Source organism: Triticum aestivum, chromosome 6D (genome assembly GCF_018294505.1).
Source record: "Triticum aestivum cultivar Chinese Spring chromosome 6D, IWGSC CS RefSeq v2.1, whole genome shotgun sequence".
Taxonomy (NCBI): Eukaryota; Viridiplantae; Streptophyta; class Magnoliopsida; order Poales; family Poaceae; genus Triticum; species Triticum aestivum.
Genome location: NC_057811.1, coordinates 7656611 through 7675394, shown reverse-complemented (window position 1 = coordinate 7675394; position 18784 = coordinate 7656611). Strand labels below are relative to the sequence as shown.

At 47.0% G+C, this 18784-nt stretch overlaps 2 protein-coding genes across 2 annotated transcripts; both read left to right on the top strand.

Moving 5' to 3' along the window:
* The first annotated feature begins 1048 nt into the window (after positions 1-1048).
* On the top strand, positions 1049-3455 carry LOC123142970 (BURP domain-containing protein 14). The gene has a single exon (XM_044561694.1). The coding sequence runs from the start codon at positions 1121-1123 to the stop codon at positions 3380-3382; it is 2262 nt and encodes a 753-aa protein (XP_044417629.1). The 5' UTR covers positions 1049-1120; the 3' UTR covers positions 3383-3455.
* Positions 3456-5491: 2036 nt separating this feature from the next.
* Positions 5492-18544, top strand: LOC123142305 (BURP domain-containing protein 14-like). The gene is made up of 2 exons (XM_044561280.1): positions 5492-5556; positions 17445-18544. Exons 1-2 carry the CDS (start codon positions 5492-5494, stop codon positions 18526-18528), a joined length of 1149 nt encoding a protein of 382 aa, XP_044417215.1. The 3' UTR covers positions 18529-18544.
* Positions 18545-18784: the final 240 nt, after the last annotated feature.

The following is an 18784-nucleotide window of genomic DNA, read 5'->3' as shown; positions in this document are numbered from 1 at the left end:
ACTTAAAGTCCCTTGTTTGACTAGGGGACAGGGGAATTAAAGAGGGCAGGGGAAAGGGAGTTACGGGTCCAACTCCCCCTTTTTTCTTCCCACGCCCCCCGGTAATTGATCAAGGGAATGGGAAGCGAGAGAAAGAAAACTATCGCCCAGTTCGTTGCTCCCGCTCCGTAAGCCACGGAAAGAAGAAGCGCGCGAAAATCCTCTGTAATGCGCGGGAAATCGCAGCTAAGGGCATGTCCAATGCAGGCGCTAACGCAGGGGCGTCGGGATTTATTCCCTGGTCGATGCACGGTTGGAACGTTTATTCCTGGCGTCGTACGAGGCATCGGCGCAAAAACTAGAAGCGAGCGCTTGTTCTTTCTTTGCCGTGCGGGGTAGAGCGCTGGTACGGCAGCTGGTTTTCCTAAGCGCCCGCTACGTAGCGTCTAGCATTGAAACAAACAGCGCAGGCAATTTTATGATATTTTTTAATTTCTCTAAGCGCCTGTCTAAGCGTTCTGCATTGGAGATGCCCTAAATAAGCTATACACTTATCATATATTTTTATTCAGAATGGCATAGCTTCTCGATTCATACAATATTCTGCTTAAATAAGAAACTTTTCCTGTAAGGAATACATTTAATATCTATGCAAAATAGTTTGAATGCAAGGGATAATCTGTTTGTATCCGGTTTTGATGGCTTCTGTACTGACCGTCATTTTATTTTGTCAAATTCCCATGACTAATTCCCATCCCAACCCAAACGTGGGACTGGGACTAGTAGTCCACTTCCCATGTCTTATCCCTCAGCCAACTCCCCCTTAAAAACTCCCATGCCCATCCCCTCAAACTGCCAAACACGCTGAGAGTACTAGAACAAGACAGATTGGAACCCCAGTCATTCAAAAGTACAAGGTCTCGCTGTGCAGGTCGCCGTTGATCCCGAGCGGACAGTTAGGAATTAGGTTCGGTCAATCTGACGAGCAAGGAACAACAACATCGCTTCTAATTTTCCAACGCTCTGCGCATGCATTATTCATCCAGTCCAAACTCCAACAATAATCCTAATCCGGCTCCTCCTGATCCAATAAATCCCGTACGTCTCTCTGCTGCATGCATCCCCAACTTCCAAGCCAACAATGGCGCTCCCTCGCCACTCCCACCTCATCCTGGTCACCGTCGTCCTGCTCCTCCTCTCCCGCCTGCCACGCTCTTCGCCGACGTACATTGCCGTCTCACCATGCCCTTCTCCGGCGGCACGTCCATTGACGCCACGATGGCTTCCACGGTCCACCGTCGGTTCTCCCTCCACTTCTCCGCCCTATGATCCACGGCCTTCGGAGCTCTATGATCCACGGCCACGTTTCCCAACCCCACGCGGGTTACCACGGTCCTCGTTGCTCTCCGGTGCCCTCTCCCCGTCCGCTGCTCCGCCGCTGCGTTTGCTGCCACCGCCATACGGCCTGCCACGGAGCTCCCCTTCCTCCTACAAAGCGGCGCCACTCTCGCCATCCCCTCCGGCGCCGCGGCTGACGCCGTCGTCGTCGCTGCCCGTCAACCCGTTCACGGCGAAGGCGGCCTTCATCCGGTACTGGCACCGGAAGGTGCACGGCAGCCGCCTCCACCCGGCCTTCTTCTTCGCCAAGCTCTCCCCGCTCTCCGCGCCCGACGCCGTCGCCTTCTCCAACCTGGCGGCCGCCGGCCAGCTCGGCTCGCGCCTGCCTGCCTTCTGCACCGCCGCGTCCATCCTCTGCCCCTCCACCTCCGGCGCCATCTGGTCGGGCTCGGGGCCGTCCAAGGCCGGGGACGCGTCCGGCTCGCCTGCCACCAACTCCAGCGCGCCGTTCAAGAACTACGCCAACGGCAACTTCAGCAGCTACGGCAACAGCGGCGGCGGCGGCGCCGACGCGTTCGCCGTCTACTCGCGAGGCCAGGTCAACCCCGTCGACTCCTTCCACCGGTACGGCAAGGGCTCGCTTGGCCGGAACGACTCCTTCGCGACGTACCAGGCGCTGGGCAACGTCGGCACCGCCAGCTTCAACTCCTACACTGCCGGTGCCACCGGCGGCGCCGGTGAGTTCGCCGAGTACGACGGCGAGACCAACACGGTCGCCGTGACCTTCGCCAACTACGACGTCGCCGGAAACGGCCGCTCCCGCGATTTCTCGGCGTACACGCAGGACGCCAACTCAGGCGTGGAGAGCTTCACCGGGTACGGCAAGACGGCCAACAGCGTCGGCGAGTCCTTCAAGTCCTACGGCAACCACACCAACTCGATCATGTCCGCCTTCATCAACTACGGCGACAAGGCGAACAGCGCCACGGACACCTTCGACTCCTACGGACTCAACGGGAACACCCCACAGAACACCTTCCGGAGCTACTCCTCCGGCAGCAACGGCGGCGCCGACGACTTCAAGGGCTACAGGGACAACGCCAACGTCGGCGACGACAGCTTCACGTCCTACGCGAACGACGCCAATGGCGCCACCGCCGACTTCCAGAGCTACGGCAAGTCCGTGAACCCGGGGAGCGTGGGGTTCAAGGGGTACGGCCAGGGCGCCAACCCCAACCACCGCATCGGCTTCACGCGCTACACCGGCGACAACACCACCTTCAAGGCCTACTCCAACGAGGGAGTCGAGTTCAAGGAGTACCAGAACATGTCTAGGATGGAGGTGTCCAAGGTGGCAGCCAACCTCTCCCTCTCTTCCTCCGGGAACCACCGGCCGCCGCCCAAGTGGTCGCCGGAGCCGGGGAAGTTCTTCCGCGAGCGAGACCTCATCACCGGGAATCGAATGCCCATGCCGGACATTAGCGACAAGATGCCGCCACGGGCATTTTTGCCGAGGGACATCGCCGCCAAGATCCCCTTCGAGGCGGGAGCCGTGTCGGCGCTCTTCGGGGCGCCGCCGGGCAACGCGATGAGGCAGGTGGTGGCGTCGACGGTGGACGAGTGTGCGCGCCCGCCCAGCCGGGGCGAGACCAAGCGGTGCACGACATCGGCCGAGGACATGCTGGACTTCGCCGTGGAGATGCTAGGGGACAATGTGGCCGTCCGTAGCACGGAGTCCTCGGCGGGCAGCGGCGGGGACATCAAGGTCGGCAGGGTGGCGGGCGTCGCCGGAGGCCACGCGACGCGGTCCGTGTCGTGCCACCAGAGCATGTTCCCGTACCTGGTGTACTACTGCCACTCGGTGCCGAGCGTGCGGGTGTATGAAGCCGAGATCCTGGCCATCGACGGGCGGAAGATCAACCGTGGCGTGGCGATCTGCCACCTCGACACGTCAGACTGGAGCCCGGGGCACGGCGCGTTCGTCGCGCTTGGCGGGAAGCCCGGTGAGATGGAGGTGTGCCATTGGATCTTCCAGGGGGACATGGTTTGGACGGTGGCCGATTGAACTGATAACCGCGCGCGGCCAGTCTGTTTTGAATTTTTAGTCCATTCAAGTGAAAAGAACCGTTTTCTGATCATTGACTCAGTAGCATTTTTTTAACTGTTTGACTCGCAACTCCTTATCAAGAAGATACAAACATGACCAGTTCAGACCCTGCCTCTTCAGAACCTAGGAGTTCAAGTGAAAAGGAAAATTTAGGGATTCTTTTTTGAACAGTAGAACGCGTGCCTCGTAGTCAACACGTAGGCCCTGAAAAAATAGCACCAAAAATACCCCCCCCCCCCCCCTCATATTTCTGTCAATTTGTGACCATATAACTAATGAAATACGAGTTCTATGTAGTAAAGATAGTAACATTAGAAATTTCTATCGAATACAAAACCAAGATCTTTTTTTGTGGCATATCACTTATGTTTTACAACTCAAAATTGATAGCCAAAGGTTAATCCGAACTACAAGGGGGGCCAGAAAACTAGGACGGCGAACTATGTGAATGTTTTTGCCAACCAAGGCCAGGAGATCTGGCACTAACATTACTGCACTAATAAACATTAATAATTTTGTACACAGGTTGCTATATTGGTCATTGATCGCTTATATAATTTTAGGTTATTACATTGAAATCCATACAAGATTTACCTTTATATAACTCTTAAAACAAATACTACAATTTTCCTACACTAGTTGAGCATTTTAAAGTAGCACGGGTAAACATTTATTTAGCAAATACAGTATATGAACAATTCAAAACGTTTACTCAGAATCAGTTCATTCTCAGCCGAATGATAGAAACTTAGCAGAAAGTCTCAACGCTCTTTTTTTTTTGGCTAAGCGAGGTTAGGCACCCCGTGTATGCACTGCTAGTGTTGGTAAAAGTGGTGGTTTGGAAGCGCTTTGTGCATGCTTGTATGACCTGGCATGCGTGCAACTAGTTCACTTAGTCCTAACCAGTTTGTCAAAAACAACTTAATCCTAATTAACATAGAATCCAGTAACGGAAGTGTGTAAACAAGATGAGAGGTAACTGACTGCTGATGGGCAGGAGCCGACACCGATGTTTGCTACCACACCAGCTTGGTGTGCTTGTTTGCAACCAGTATCGTATTGAATATTTGGCTTCGACTTTGTATTCGTTCCATTGAAACTTTCGTGTTCATTCAGCGAATATTTGATGTAACTTTGCTATAACAGTTTCATTTTGTAGGGTTTTTTCGAGTAGTCCCGTATCCATTGGAGGTCGTAGCACTTGTTCTCCAATACAATGGCCTCAATGCAGCGTGTACCAAAGATGACCCTCCGTGTTACATGACATAATTTTGGACCCTCAATGAAAAAGCTTGTCATAATTTTGGCTTAATTGCCTCGATGTTTGCAAGTCCGGAGCTTTGCATTTGGCACATGCAAGAGCCACACCACCAATTTGGCATATCCATACATCTTTACCAGCAAATTTCTAAGCTTTTTGCTTGTAATTGTAACCATATTCCCGAATATTTGATCACTCGTAATTGTGATCGTAATGTCGAGGCATCAGTATAGCTCTATCTTTCTCGCAACAAAGGAGTATGTGTGAGCTTACATGTTGCGAATGAGAATCGGTAACATGCACAATGCATTGCTTACTCACCAACCTTTTGTGTCTAAAATGTTGAAATTCCTGAAGCCTCACAAGCTTATGCTTGCATAAGTGTTAGTGCCAGTTGACATGCACCATGACTTATCGAGGATAAACGAGGATATGTAACTATCTATGCAAAACTAGCTAGCGGTTGGCTAAAAGTTAGCTATATATATTGAGCTTGTATAGTATCGTAGTAGTTGTCCAAATCACGTAACCTCCTCCTCGTAACCCCCTCGTCCGCCCCCGTGGGCGGCCAGGGGGAAACCCTAGCCGCCGCCGCCGTCGGGCGTCTCTCCCTTGCTTCCCTCACCCTCGCCGCCGCCAGCAGGGCCGCCGGGCGAAGCCTGGCCGGCAAGGGCGGCAGCGGGGTATCTCTCCCCTACGCGCGATCTGGCTGGCACGGGACGGCCTGTGCGTGAAGTGGCGCCGGACTACCGTGGGGTTCGGCGGCGCTGCGGGCGGATCCTGGCCGCGGCGTGCACGATGCGCCGATGGCTGGAGTCCACGTTTGCAGCGCGGATTGCCGGCTGCGGGAGCGCCAGGATCTGGTGGCTGCGTGAGCCCCTGCGTTCGGGTCAGATCTTTCGCGATCTGGCGCTTGGACGCCGGCGGCCAGTGCGGGGTGGTGGTACTCGTCGTTGCCCAGGTTGGATTCTCTGGATCTGGAGCCTGGACGGATCTGCACTAGAGTCGTCCCATGGTGCTTTCTTCTCCGGATGGTTTCGTTTCTCGGTTTATGGCCAGATCCGGAGCAGACAGAGGTTGGTGATACAGGTTGGGGACCGGAGGAAACTTTGGTCGGCTATATCGACCCGGCATTGGCAATGGCTTTGGCGTCGTTACCCTCCTTTGAGGCGAAGCCAAGGTCCCCTCCTATCCACCTCTGACCCACTCCCGGACGAAAGTCCAAAATCCGTCTTGGATTGGGTGGCGGCGGCGCCCTTAGCGTCGTGTCCTCCATGGAGGCGCCGTCTTGGGAGGCTTGGGTGTTCGGGGGAGAGGTACTGTTGGTGGTGGGCTCTACATGGCAGTTCCTGCAGTGGCGACAGTGTTGAGGTCGATCGGCAGGTGGAGCGGCGTTGGATCTACCGCGTCGACGACGACGAGTATTAGCGGCATGGTGTAGCTGATTCTCGACGACGGATGTGTCTAGCCGGACGTGCGTAGGAGGAGGAAGCTGTCTGGCGTCATGGTGGCGTTGATGGCAGACAGGCCTGGAAAGTTCGGTACATCTTTTTTGCTCTGAGGATGGACCGAGGGATGATGGAGGTGACGGCCCTTGCAGCGTGTGGTGCTCACTGGGAGTGTGCCAGACCGGGGTGCACTAGTAGAAAACAGGGCTTTCGTTCGGGCCTGGCCAGCCCATTAGTCCCGGTTCCGCACGAACCGGGACCCATGGGTGCATTAGTCCCGGTTCGTGAGCCCAGGGGGCCGGCCAGGCCACGTGGGCCACTGGTCCCGGTTCGTCTGGACCTTTTGGTCCCGGTTCAAGGCACGAACCGGGACCAATGCGCCTCGCCCCTGGCCCATGACCACAAACCGGGACTAAAGGGTTGGTCCTCGTTGCGGCCAAAGTTTAGTCCCACCTCGCCAACCGAAGGGCGCTCACACCGGTTTATAAGCCCGTCCCTCTCTGCCTTGTTGAGCTCCTCTGAAAATGAAAATAGATGCCCTTATACAGGGAATTTGACCTAAATTCAGAGTGAGTTTCTCTGAAATTCATAGAAATTTATTATGAATTTAGGTTGAATTTTCTCTATAAGCGCATCTATGCTCATTTTTTTATGTTGGGGTTGGCGATCTTTACAGACTTTTTGTGTGTTGAATATGCACCATTTAAAATCAGTCTCTGCTTTGAATGGTGCATTTTGAACACACAAAAAGTCAGGAGCTCAAATAAGTTTAAAAAAATGAAATCCCTTTGTAACAGACGAGTTTCCGTATGAAATCCTGATACTTTGAACGAGATTGTCCGTTTTGTACACGAAGTGCATCCAGTTTTTGCCGTAACCCTCTCAACTTTCTTGCACATGCTATGTGGATGAAATGATGATACCATGCCAACTTTCAACCTTTTCAGAGTTCATTTGAAATGCTTTTCAATTTTAGGGTCTTATAGCTCAAAATAATTAGTAAATGCATGAAAAATAACAAATGAAGTCAGAAAGGATTGAAAAATGATGATGTGGCTTTGAATGGTGCATTTTGAACACACAAAAAGTCAGGAGTTCAAATAAGTTTTAAAAAATGAAATCCCTTTGTAACAGACGAGTTTCCGTATGAAATCCTGATACTTTGAAAGAGATTGTCCGTTTTGTACACGAAGTGCATCCAGTTTTTGCCGTAACCCTCTCAACTTTCTTGCACATGCTATGTGGATGAAATGATGATACCATGCCAACTTTCAACCTTTTCAGAGTTCATTTGAAATGCTTTTCAATTTTAGGGTCTTATAGCTCAAAATAATTAGTAAATGCATGAAAAATAACAAATGAAGTCAGAAAGGATTGAAAAATGATGATGTGGCTTTGAATGGTGCATTTTGAACACACAAAAAGTCAGGAGTTCAAATAAGTTTTAAAAAATGAAATCCCTTTGTAACAGACGAGTTTCCGTATGAAATCCTGATACTTTGAAAGAGATTGTCCGTTTTGTACACGAAGTGCATCCAGTTTTTGCCGTAACCCTCTCAACTTTCTTGAACATGCTATGTGGATGAAATGATGATACCATGCCAACTTTCAACCTTTTCAGAGTTCATTTGAAATGCTTTTCAATTTTAGGGTCTTATAGCTCAAAATAATTAGTAAATGCATGAAAAATAACAAATGAAGTCAGAAAGGATTGAAAAATGATGATGTGGCTTTGAATGGTGCATTTTGAACACACAAAAAGTCAGGAGTTCAAATAAGTTTTAAAAAATGAAATCCCTTTGTAACAGACGAGTTTCCGTATGAAATCCTGATACTTTGAAAGAGATTGTCCGTTTTGTACACGAAGTGCATCCAGTTTTTGCCGTAACCCTCTCAACTATCTTGAACATGCTATGTGGATGAAATGATGATACCATTCAAAATTTCAACCTTTTCAGAGTTCATTTGAAATGCTTTTATAAACTCTAATAGCAAAAGGAATCAACTAAAAAGCTTTTATAAACCTCTAGTATTTTCGTAAAGAATTAAAATTTAAACTATTCAAATTTGGAAACTAATGGAGTAACAGAAAGTTTATAATTATTCTGAGCTAAAAACAAAAACAATAAAAAAATAAAGCAAAAATCAAAAGAAAATAAATAATTCAAAAAACAAAAAAATATTGGAAAAAATAAAAAAAATGCCGCCTAATGGGCCACACGGCCTGCATACGACTAGAAACCCATCTGCACATGGGCCAGGATGCAGGCCCAATAAGCCCAACATGGCAGTGACAAGGGTAGGCATGTAATGCCTGCATATTAGAGAGGAGCTCAGCACCTGAGCTGCAACGCAGCTTATAAACAGGTGCTGAGCTCTCTCAGCTAGCGAGGTGGGACTAAACTTCCCACCGCACCGCGCCAGCACATTAGTCCCGGTTGGTGGCTCCAACCGGAACCAATGCTCCCCTTTGGTCCTGGTTGGTGGCACCAACCGGGACCAAAGGCCTCTTTTCAGCAGCCCAAAGGGCGGGAAGCAGAGGGCTTTGGTCCCGGTTGATGGCACCAACCGGGACTAAAGGTGGCATCGTTCCCGGTTTGTGCGTTGAACCGGGACCAACGTCTTTGCTATATAAGCCAGCACTTAGGAAATTTTCAGATTTTCATCGCCAGTTTCCCCCCGCCCGACGACGCCGCGAGCTCGATCTACGCCTCCAGGCTGCCCCGCAGCCGTCGCCCGTGCCCCCGAGCCCACACCGTCGCCAGTCGCCGTCGTCCTCCGCCCCCCACCCCCCCGTCGTCGCCGTCGCCCTCCGCCCTCGGCCCGCCGCGGTCGCCGTCGCCCTCCGCCACCCACGTCGTCGCCTCCGTCGCCCGATGTGAGCCGCCGCCACGCCACGGCTCTGTTTATTTTTTCATATAATTTGTATTATTTTTTTGTTCGTTGCATTTTTTCATATATATAATGTATATATACATATATGTATGTGGTAGCTATATGATGAATGGATGTGGCTATGTATGTATGAATATAATGTTCATAGAATTTTTTTGTTTATATACGTTTTTTTCATATATGTATTAATTTTTTATTGAGGTTAATTATTAGTAGATATCGATTTTAGGTTAGTGCTTAGTAGTTGAACTAGTTGATTTAATAAAACTATTTTATTAAATTTTACTATATATAGAAGTAGTTTATTTTTAGTAAGAACTACTTTATTTTATATATTTATAGTAAGTGCTTAGTAGTTGAACTAGTTGATTAAATAATAAAACTATTTTATTAAATTTTACTATATATAGAAGTAGTTTATTTTTAGTAAGAACTACTTTATTTTATTTATTTATAGTAAGTGCTTAGTAGTTGCACTAGTTGATTAATTAATAAAACTACTTTATTTTATTTATAGTAAGTGCTTAATTAGTAGTTGAACTAGTTGATTTAACAAAACTAGTTTATTTTACTATAGAAGTAGTTTATTTTTAGCAAGGAAATTAATAGAACTAGTTTGTTTTTTTAGTTAAAGCAATTATTCCCGCATCGACGTCGACGATGCCTATCCCGCATCCTCGACGTCGACTCCGCGGTGGAGGCCGGCTTGATCAGAGGGGCCATGTCCGGGACTGGGCTCCGCCGGGCTGGTTTTGGGAGGTGCTACCTTCCGGTGGGCGTAGGTTGGTGAGGAGCCAGCCCGTCGTTGACCCGATCCTTGTTTGGTGGCGTTCGCGTGGGCCAGTGACGGTGCCGAGGCTTCCGGACACCGCGGAGGTGGTACGTCACCGTGTCAGCGAGGAGGACCAGCACGTCCGTTGCTACATGGTTGCGTTGGAGGGCAGGTTCGACAATACCTGGCAGGTTCTTCAGGGATCTCACTGGAGCTATGATCCTGTGATGGTTCCGTCCCTTTGGGTGTCCACTGCCCGCGCCGATACCCCTCGGGCGCTACTGTTCTAGCTGTACTAGCCATGCTATATGTATGATAGTATTCGAAGTGTATTAGTGATAATATTCGACGATGTACGGGCGCATGGAGATGATGTAGTTTGCTTATAATTGAATGCATCCTAATTTGAATACTACTTTATTTTATGATTTGATTTTGCTTATTGAATGCTCAAAGTGGAAAACTACTCCTACTTTGAATGCTAAAATTGGAGAGCACTATGATTAGTTGATAGCTTATAGGGTTTTGTTTTCGCAGAAATCTAGGAGCCCCGGCCCCTCCATCATCCCCGCCGTCGTCCCCGTCACCGCCCCCTCCAACATCGAGGTGAGACCAGCCAAATCCTCTTTTAGAAAGATAATTAAACGATATTTCGGGTTGACTGTAAGTCTGTCGAGTCTCCACCATATATGAGAGGACGAAGAATCCCGACTGTTGTCGTGGGGGTAGCTTCTCCTTCGTTCCCGTGTGCTAGACAATTTGGTGTAATGCACTCGAGAACGAAAAGAGGAGCTACCATCACCGACGGTCGCAAATGTCAGAGAGGAATCAGTGAGGGAGAGTTCCACCATATATATATGAGAGGACGAAGAATCCCGACTGTTGTCGTGGGGGTCGCTTCTCCTTTGTTCCCGTGTGCTAGACATTTTGGTGTAATGCACTCGGGGAAAATGGAGGAGCGACCATCACCAACGGTCGAATGTATACACCACGTGAGCTGAGAGTTTTCAAGAAAAGACTCGACAAACCGATAGTCAACCCGTGATGAATAATAATGATCTAACTTAGGTTTTTTAGTACATATATTTAATTGTAGACGTTTAATATTTGAATTATGAACATAGGAAATGTCGTACTCGGACGACGAAAGTCTCCCGGGGGAGTGCGACTGGTGCCACGACGACCGAGGTCAGTGCGACAGGCCTCACCTGGACGAAGATCGGCGCTTCAGTATTAAGCTGGAGGAGACCTTCGATGTTGAAACGGTACGCAACGACGACAAGTGTTATTTTTTCGTAATTAAGCACGACTTCAACTATTTCAACGTGTACTTTTCATCTTTTACAATTCGGCTAGCTTATCCCATGCCATGCAAGACGCTACGTCTTGGAGAGGATGGGTTTTGAAGACCATGAAAGTATGGAAACAAAGAAAATTCACCTAAGGACCCATCATGATATAGATTTTGAAGTAAATCTGTATAATTCTGAGAGCGTAACCCATTTTGGTTGCAAAAATTGGGAAGCATTTTGCAAGATGTATGGTTTTGATGAGGGTATGCTTGTCACCATGGATCTTGGTGATCCTGACATCGAGCAAGACAATATGGACATTTGGGTCCTTGTTGATACGCCTCCAATTCTACCGCTATGTGAGTTTCTCAAACATAGTTATTAGCTAATTTATATTGTTCATTTCAAAATAGTTGACAGCTTATTTTCATTGACAGCTTATTTTGATTGTTCAAACAATGTGCGGAACATGGTAGACAGAACCTACTACACCGATGGCTCTGAGTTAACTTATAAGGAGAAAACTCATCTGGTCGGATTTTGTACTGATCTTGAGAATTACAATATCTATTGTAAAACTCCTCCACATTATGGTCAATACGTGCCACTAGTGCACGTGTTGAACTACGGTAACTACTATGGAGATACCCTGGTAAGATTTCTTACTATTACGACATCCGTGCATATTTTGCATACTTCTAAAACTAGTACATCATTGCTAACTATGAAGTTATTACTATGTTTTTCAACAGATAATCCCAGAGGATTGTGTGCCTCATTTGATTTATCAGAATGGTAGGCTTGATGTTTTGAACATACAACCAGGTCATCCTACGAATCTCAACTGTCCATACCGGATTTCTAAAAGAAGTGGAGACATGCAAATCAAAGAATGGAAAAAATGTATGGACAGTCGCAAGGAGGTTCTTGGAAGCAAAAGGAAGCGAAGCGCAAGAATTGGAGACAGGATGATCTCCATTCTCCATAATGGAGAGTCAGGGGTCTATATTGTTTTATGCTATTTTACCTTAAAGAGGGTATTTCGGTCCTACCTAATACTGGTGATCATGTGCTAAGAACAATTAAGTAGGGTTGGTTCGATGACTATGACTTGTTATTAATAACGAGTAGAAGTTGTATGATGATGATTAGTAGGACTTGTTATTATATATGATGATGCATGATGCGCGCATGAAGAGTTATTATATATCAGCGGGTGAAATGAACATGGATTGGATTGAAGTGAAGGCAACATGCATGTGGTGCATGTCGAAAGTAGTACAATCCAAACTTGATCAAGTTAGGATTAGTATTACTTTCGACATGCACCACATGTTGCCTTCACTTCAATCTAAGCCATGTTTAGGCATAGCAGTACGTAGCGTTGGTAAATCAAGCACGGAGATATAAGAGAGGACACTTCTCTCTAATAGCTACCTAATAACAACCTAAATTAACCCCCAAAACCCCTAAATCAGCCCCTTTCAAAAAAAACAAAAACCTCAGCTCCAGCCAGATGCTGACGCGTGGATGTCTATTGGTCCCGGTTGGTGTCACCAACCGGGAGCAAAGGCCCCCCGTCCTGGGCTGGCCGCAGCGGCCACGTGGAGGACCTTCTGTCCCGGTTCATGTAAGAACCGAAACTAAAGGCCAAGGGCATTAGTAACGACCTTTTAGTCCCGGTTCACAAACCGGGACAGAAGGCCCTCACGAACCGGGACAATAGTCCCTTTTTCTACTAGTGGTGGGACCCAATCCAGGTAGTGGCTTGGATGGGACACCCGGCTTTAGATGTTAGGCTTTGATGCGATGTCTGTTTGGTATTAGGCCCGGACATTCGGCACACCTTCATCAAGGGGATAGGAGTAGCAACAGCGTTGCCAAGATGGTGGCTTCAGACTTATTGATGTATCACCTTGTATGGTCTTTGTGAATAATTAATAATATAGCTGCATGCATCGTCCAGATGCAGAGGCCGGGGGTACATCCTCCTTTTCCAAAAAAAATCAATGGAATCGAATGGTACACATATGTGATAGGTGATAACAACCCACTAATGTTTGAAAGAACCATGGTTCTGGATCTTGACCCCTAATCATCGTTCGATCTGCCATCAAGATCCGCCACAAGCATAGTCATTTGATCCTATCAAGTTAACTTTGTACAGGAATACTGTTAAAGTATCGCATGGCCAATCCAATGGTGCCACAACCACCCCGTGGCCAATATCTCGTGGTCGTTCATTTCAAAATGGAGAGCATCAATGACTGGTGCATAGATACACAGGTCCCAAAAATCCACTCTCTTAAAAGTAAACATTACTAGCGTTCGAGTGTTTGCTCCATCTAAGATCCTGACACTGTAATAAAGTCGGTGCAGCGACCAGCTATAAAAGGAGCATCACATTATCAAAGTGACTTTGTGTAGAAAGTACAAATATTTCTTAAAAAAGAGAGAACATTGTAGTGGTGGCCAAGTGAAGTTAATTGGGTTCATGACCATATTACAGCATGTCATGTTAGACCTCGACATGTTTTTCTCTCTTTTTGTTCCTTCCAATATGAGCATGGGACACCTCATGAAGTAATCCCTACTAATGCCTGCAGAGCACCCTACCCTCTGTGGAGACCACCATGATCCACTTACAGATAGTACTAGACGTTCGGTCCTATCAAGGCTTAGACCCTGGAGTAGATCGATTGATACTTGGAGCAAAGTTATACTTGGAGCCGGTCGATTCCATGTGGCGAGAGATATAAGATTACTCAACAACATATCCTAGCATCTAGATGATGTTCACGTGCATGACAAGGCTATAGGCATGCGGTGGCCGTTAATTAACACAAGCTGATCACGTCGTTGTATAACTCCTTTGATGTAGCTCAATTTGGTTCAGCTAGCAATATCTAGAATTATGCATGCAACGAGTGGTCAAAACCAAGAAACTAAGAAAAACTGCACTTCCCAAACATCTCTATAGTTTTGCTAAAACTGAGAAAAATTGCGGTTTTTAGAAACTGAAGTATTCATTGCCCACACATTGGAATAACGAGGTTTTCAATTACATTGGCTTTGCAAAAAACCTTGTTGCCAAACTAGGCCTTAATTGCTTCCATTCGTGCTGTGTTTCTTCTTCCTCTCCAGTGAAGCCGAATGGTGTCCTTGCTACAAGCTCACTAGCTAGATTAGGATTATGGAAAGTATTAGGTGTTCGAGAGAGTCCTAGCGATTGATCTTCACTTATCGAACATGTCCGCAAATTTAATTTCTGCATGGTTCCTCGAAGCAAATTAATTTTAATATATTAACTCTACTTATTATTATCTTCATGCCAAAGCTTCACATAGAGGAAATCCAACTCCGCAAGAATAGTCAATTTCACGCATATTGCGGAAATTGCACCATGACAGGATGCATCAGTGAGAAACCTTTACGTTTTGTTTCATTCAATCACTCATCTCCTTGCTCTCTTGATCAACCCCCGAAGTTACAGCTTACCCCCTACAGTACGAGCATTGATTAATGGTCTAACTCAGGATTATACCATATCAGTGTACTTCAGAGTCCTGCCAAAAGGGATAAATTGACTAGGCTGGGATGTATATTGTAATTGACACAAAGGACCACGCCTAACATATACGTATACATGGCTAATAACAAAATTCTAGGCTTCCGAGCCTTGGCCCTGCGTGCCCTGTACCACCTCCGTCTCAGGTGGGATGAAACACTGTTTTGCCGGAGAAACGTAACCTTATACAAGATGTTCCAACAGCTTTGTGAGATATTCCTTTTGCTGATGATATGGCCCCATCATCTGGTCGACAAATAACCCAAGTCATGGTGGGGAATGCAAGTTCGCCTCGTGATAATATGTTATAAAAATAACATGACACAATGGCTGATGTAATTCTTAGTTCCTGGTTGCCTCTCAATCCCAGTTAGCTCCCCCAACATGCGTGCACCCAATGGCTTTCCATGTCCACCTTGCCCATCAAGGTTTGTTTAGTTCCATGCATGCCTTGTATGATGCATCACTCGAAAGCAAATCCTACTAATTGCTCTCTGTTAGCTTCTCAAAATTACTACTCCATCTTTGCAATTTATAGAACATTATAATTTTTTGGGCTTCACTATTAATGAATGTTGGACAATCTTTTCTCTATGAATTTATGAAGGTTTCATATTTGTAGCCAACAATCTCTCAGATGTAATGTGGTACATACAAAATAAATTTGTGGTTGCAATCCTGATCTGAGCAACGCCAGTCAATAACTTCTCTGAGATTGTCTACCCCATGTAAAGATCTTCCTCCGGTGGTTGGGAATATAATTTTTCCTATCGTAGTGACAAAAAAGTTGGCTTCGTTGTCCTTGCGAACTTAGGACTTGATGTCCGAACCTCTCCAATAAAGACATGTGATTACAATGCCTGCTTCGGTACACCCCTCCTCCACAAACCTTATAAGGATAGTATGGTCATTTCATCAAACCGTACATCCATCTCCATATATGACATGTACGAGGCATCATACCCACTTTTTATTAAAGTTCAAAAAATAGCTCGAGCAATGTGAATCAAACTCAAGACCTTTTGGTCTACGGAGAACCACAATAACCAACTAGGACATCCTAGCACTTGTGGATATTTACTTCTTTTTTTTGGTGTTCGTCTACTTCAGTTCGCGGCTGGGTCGGCCCATTATTGAACCGGTCCTTTTATCACTATTTCTTTCTTGTTTTTTTCTATTTCTCTTTTCTTTTTTCTTTTTTTTAAATGCTCACACTTATAAAATTTTGGTCAAAATTAAAAAATGTTCACTTTTCTAAATTTTATTCAGAAAGTAAAATATTCGCATTTAAAAAATTGTACAGATATGTCAAAAAGTTATTCGCTTAAATAGAAAAGTGCTCACATCAATATTATTAAATTTTCTGAACATCTATTAAGTAGAAAAATTGTTTGTTTGTTGTTCGCTTAAACAAAAATGTTCGTTTAAATAGAAACATGTTCAGGTAAAAAATCAAACAGTTTTAAAATTTCTGAACATATATTAAATAGATAAATGAAAATAAATCAATGAGCCACTGGTTTATTATTATTTTTCGTTCTTTTTTGTTCTTGTAGTTTCTCGTTTTACCTTTTTTGTTGAGCCAAAATTTTCCACACACTAGCATCATCATGTCAAGCATCCATGATAAATTTCATTGAGTTCTGACATTTTATGCATTTTGCTAGGATTTTCCTAGTGAAAAAAAACATAAAACACTAGCAGAAAGTGACACAATGTGCGTTCGGTGTCCGAATTCCTTTAAATTTTGCATAGAGGCCTACCATGAGTATGCCCACATGCTGAAAATTTTGGTTTCATTTTATCTATCGAATGAAGCACACCATGTTCAAAGGTGGTGGTTCGGGTAGGCCAGTAGGGTAAGGCTGGATGCACTTTTGGCCACAAGAACAAAATTGACCCAAAATTTTCCACACAATAGTATCACTATGCCAAGCATCCATGATAAATTTCATTGAATTCTGAAATTGTATGCAAGGTGTGTTTGGTGTGCGAATTGCTTCAAATTTTGCATGGAAGCCTGCCATGAGCATGCCCACATGTTGACAAAATTTGGTGTCATTTCATGCATGGCAAGAAGCACACCGTGTTCAAAGGTGGTTGTTCGGGTAGGCTGGTATGGCAAGTCTGGATGCACTCTTTTCACATCAAAAAAATGGACCAAAATTTTCTCCACACACTAGCATCAGCATGCCAAGCATCCATGATAAATTTCATTCTGTTCTGATATTTTGTGCATTTTCTAGGGTTTTCCCCGTGAAAAAAACCTAAAACACTAGCCGAACATGATGCAACGTGTGTTCGGTGTTCGAATTCCTTCAAATTTTGCGTGGAGGCTTGCCCACATGCTGGTAAATTTTGGTGTTGTTTCATGCATCACAAGAATCACACCACGTTCAAAGGGGTTGGTTCGGATTGGCCAATAGGGCAAGTCTGGATGCACTTTTTCACATCAATAAAACGAACCCATTTTTTCACACACTAGCATCACCATACCAAGCGTCCATGATAAAATTTCATTGAGTTCTGGATTTTCATGCATTTTTAGGGTTTTCGCCGTGAAACAACCCTAAAACACTAGCCAAACGTGACACATAATTCTTTCAAGTTTTGCATGGAGGCCTGCCATGAGCATGTGCACATGCTGACAAATTTTGGTGTCATTTCATGCATGGAAAGAAGCACACCATGTTCAAAGGTGGTGGTTTGGGTTGGTTGGTAGGGCAAGTCTAGATACTATTTTTTCACATCAATAAAATGGACCCAATTTTTTTCACACACTAGCATCACCACGTTCGACTCCTACGGCCTCAACGGGAACACCCCGCAGAACAACTTCCGGAGCTACTCCTCCGGCAGCAATGGCGGCGCCGACGATTTCAAGGGGTACAGGGACAATGCCAACGTCGGCGACGACAGCTTCACGTCCTACGCGAACGACGCCAATGGCACCGCCGCCGACTTCCAGAGCTACGGCAAGTCCGTGAACCCAGGGAGCGTGGCGTTCAAGGGGTACGGCCAGGGCGCCAACCCCAACCACCGCATTGGGTTCACGCGCTACACCGGCGACAACACCATCTTCAAGGCCTACTCCAACGAGGGCGTCGAGTTCAAGGAGTACCAGAACATGTTGAGGATGGAGGTGTCCAAGGTGGCAGCCAACCTCTCCCTCTCCTCCTCCAGGAACCACCGCCCGCCGCCCAAGTGGTCGCCCAAGCCGGGGAAGTTCTTCCGCGAGCGAGACCTCATCACCGGGAACCGGATGCCGATGCCGGACATCACCGACAAGATGCCGCCACGCGCGTTCCTGCCGAGGGACATCGCCGCCAAGATCCTGTTTGAGGCGGGTGCCGTGTCTGCGCTGTTCGGGGCGCCGTCGGGCAACGCGATGAGGCAGGTGGTGGCGTCAACAGTGGATGAGTGCGCGCGCCCACCCAGCCGAGGCGAGACCAAGCGGTGCGCGACGTCGGCCGAGGACATGCTGGACTTCGCCGTGGAGATGCTCTGGGACAATGTGGCCGTGCGCAGCACCGAGTCTGCAGCTGGCAGCAGCTGGGACATCAGGATCGGTAGGGTGGCCGGCGTCGCCGGCGGACACGCGACGCGGTCCGTGTCGTGCCACCAGAGCATGTTCCCGTACCTGGTGTACTACTGCCACTCGGTGCCGAGCATGCGGGTGTACGAGGCCGAGATCCTGGCCACCGACTCCGGGTGGAAGATCAACCGTGGCGTGGCGATCTGCCACCTCGACACGTCGGACTGGAGCCCGGGTCACGGCGCATTCGCCGCGCTTGGCGGGAAGCCGGGTGAGATGGAGGTGTGCCATTGGATCTTGCAAGGGGACATGGTTTGGACGGTGGCCGATTGACCTGATAATGGCGCGCGTCCGGTCTGATTTGAATTTTTATAGTCCATTCAAGTGAAAAGAACATTTTCCGATCGTTAACTCACAGCATTTTTTTTTAACTGTTTGACTCGTAACTTCATATCAAGATACAAACATGACTAGTTCAGACCCGGCCTCTTCAGAACATGACTCGTAGCGATTTTTGTTTTTTTTATGAAATGACTCGTAGCATTTTTACCTGTTTGATTGCTAGTAACGTCATATCAACAAGAAAACT

Coding starts and splice junctions, on each gene's coding strand:
- LOC123142970 (XM_044561694.1), top strand. CDS start 1,121: ATGGCGCTCCCTCGCCACTCCCACCTCATCCTGGTCACCGTCGTCCTG.
- LOC123142305 (XM_044561280.1), top strand. CDS start 5,492: ATGGCTGGAGTCCACGTTTGCAGCGCGGATTGCCGGCTGCGGGAGCGC. Junction 5,557..17,444: donor CGCCAGGATCTGGTGGCTGC/GTGAGCCCCTGC, acceptor TTCACACACTAG/CATCACCACGTTCGACTCCT.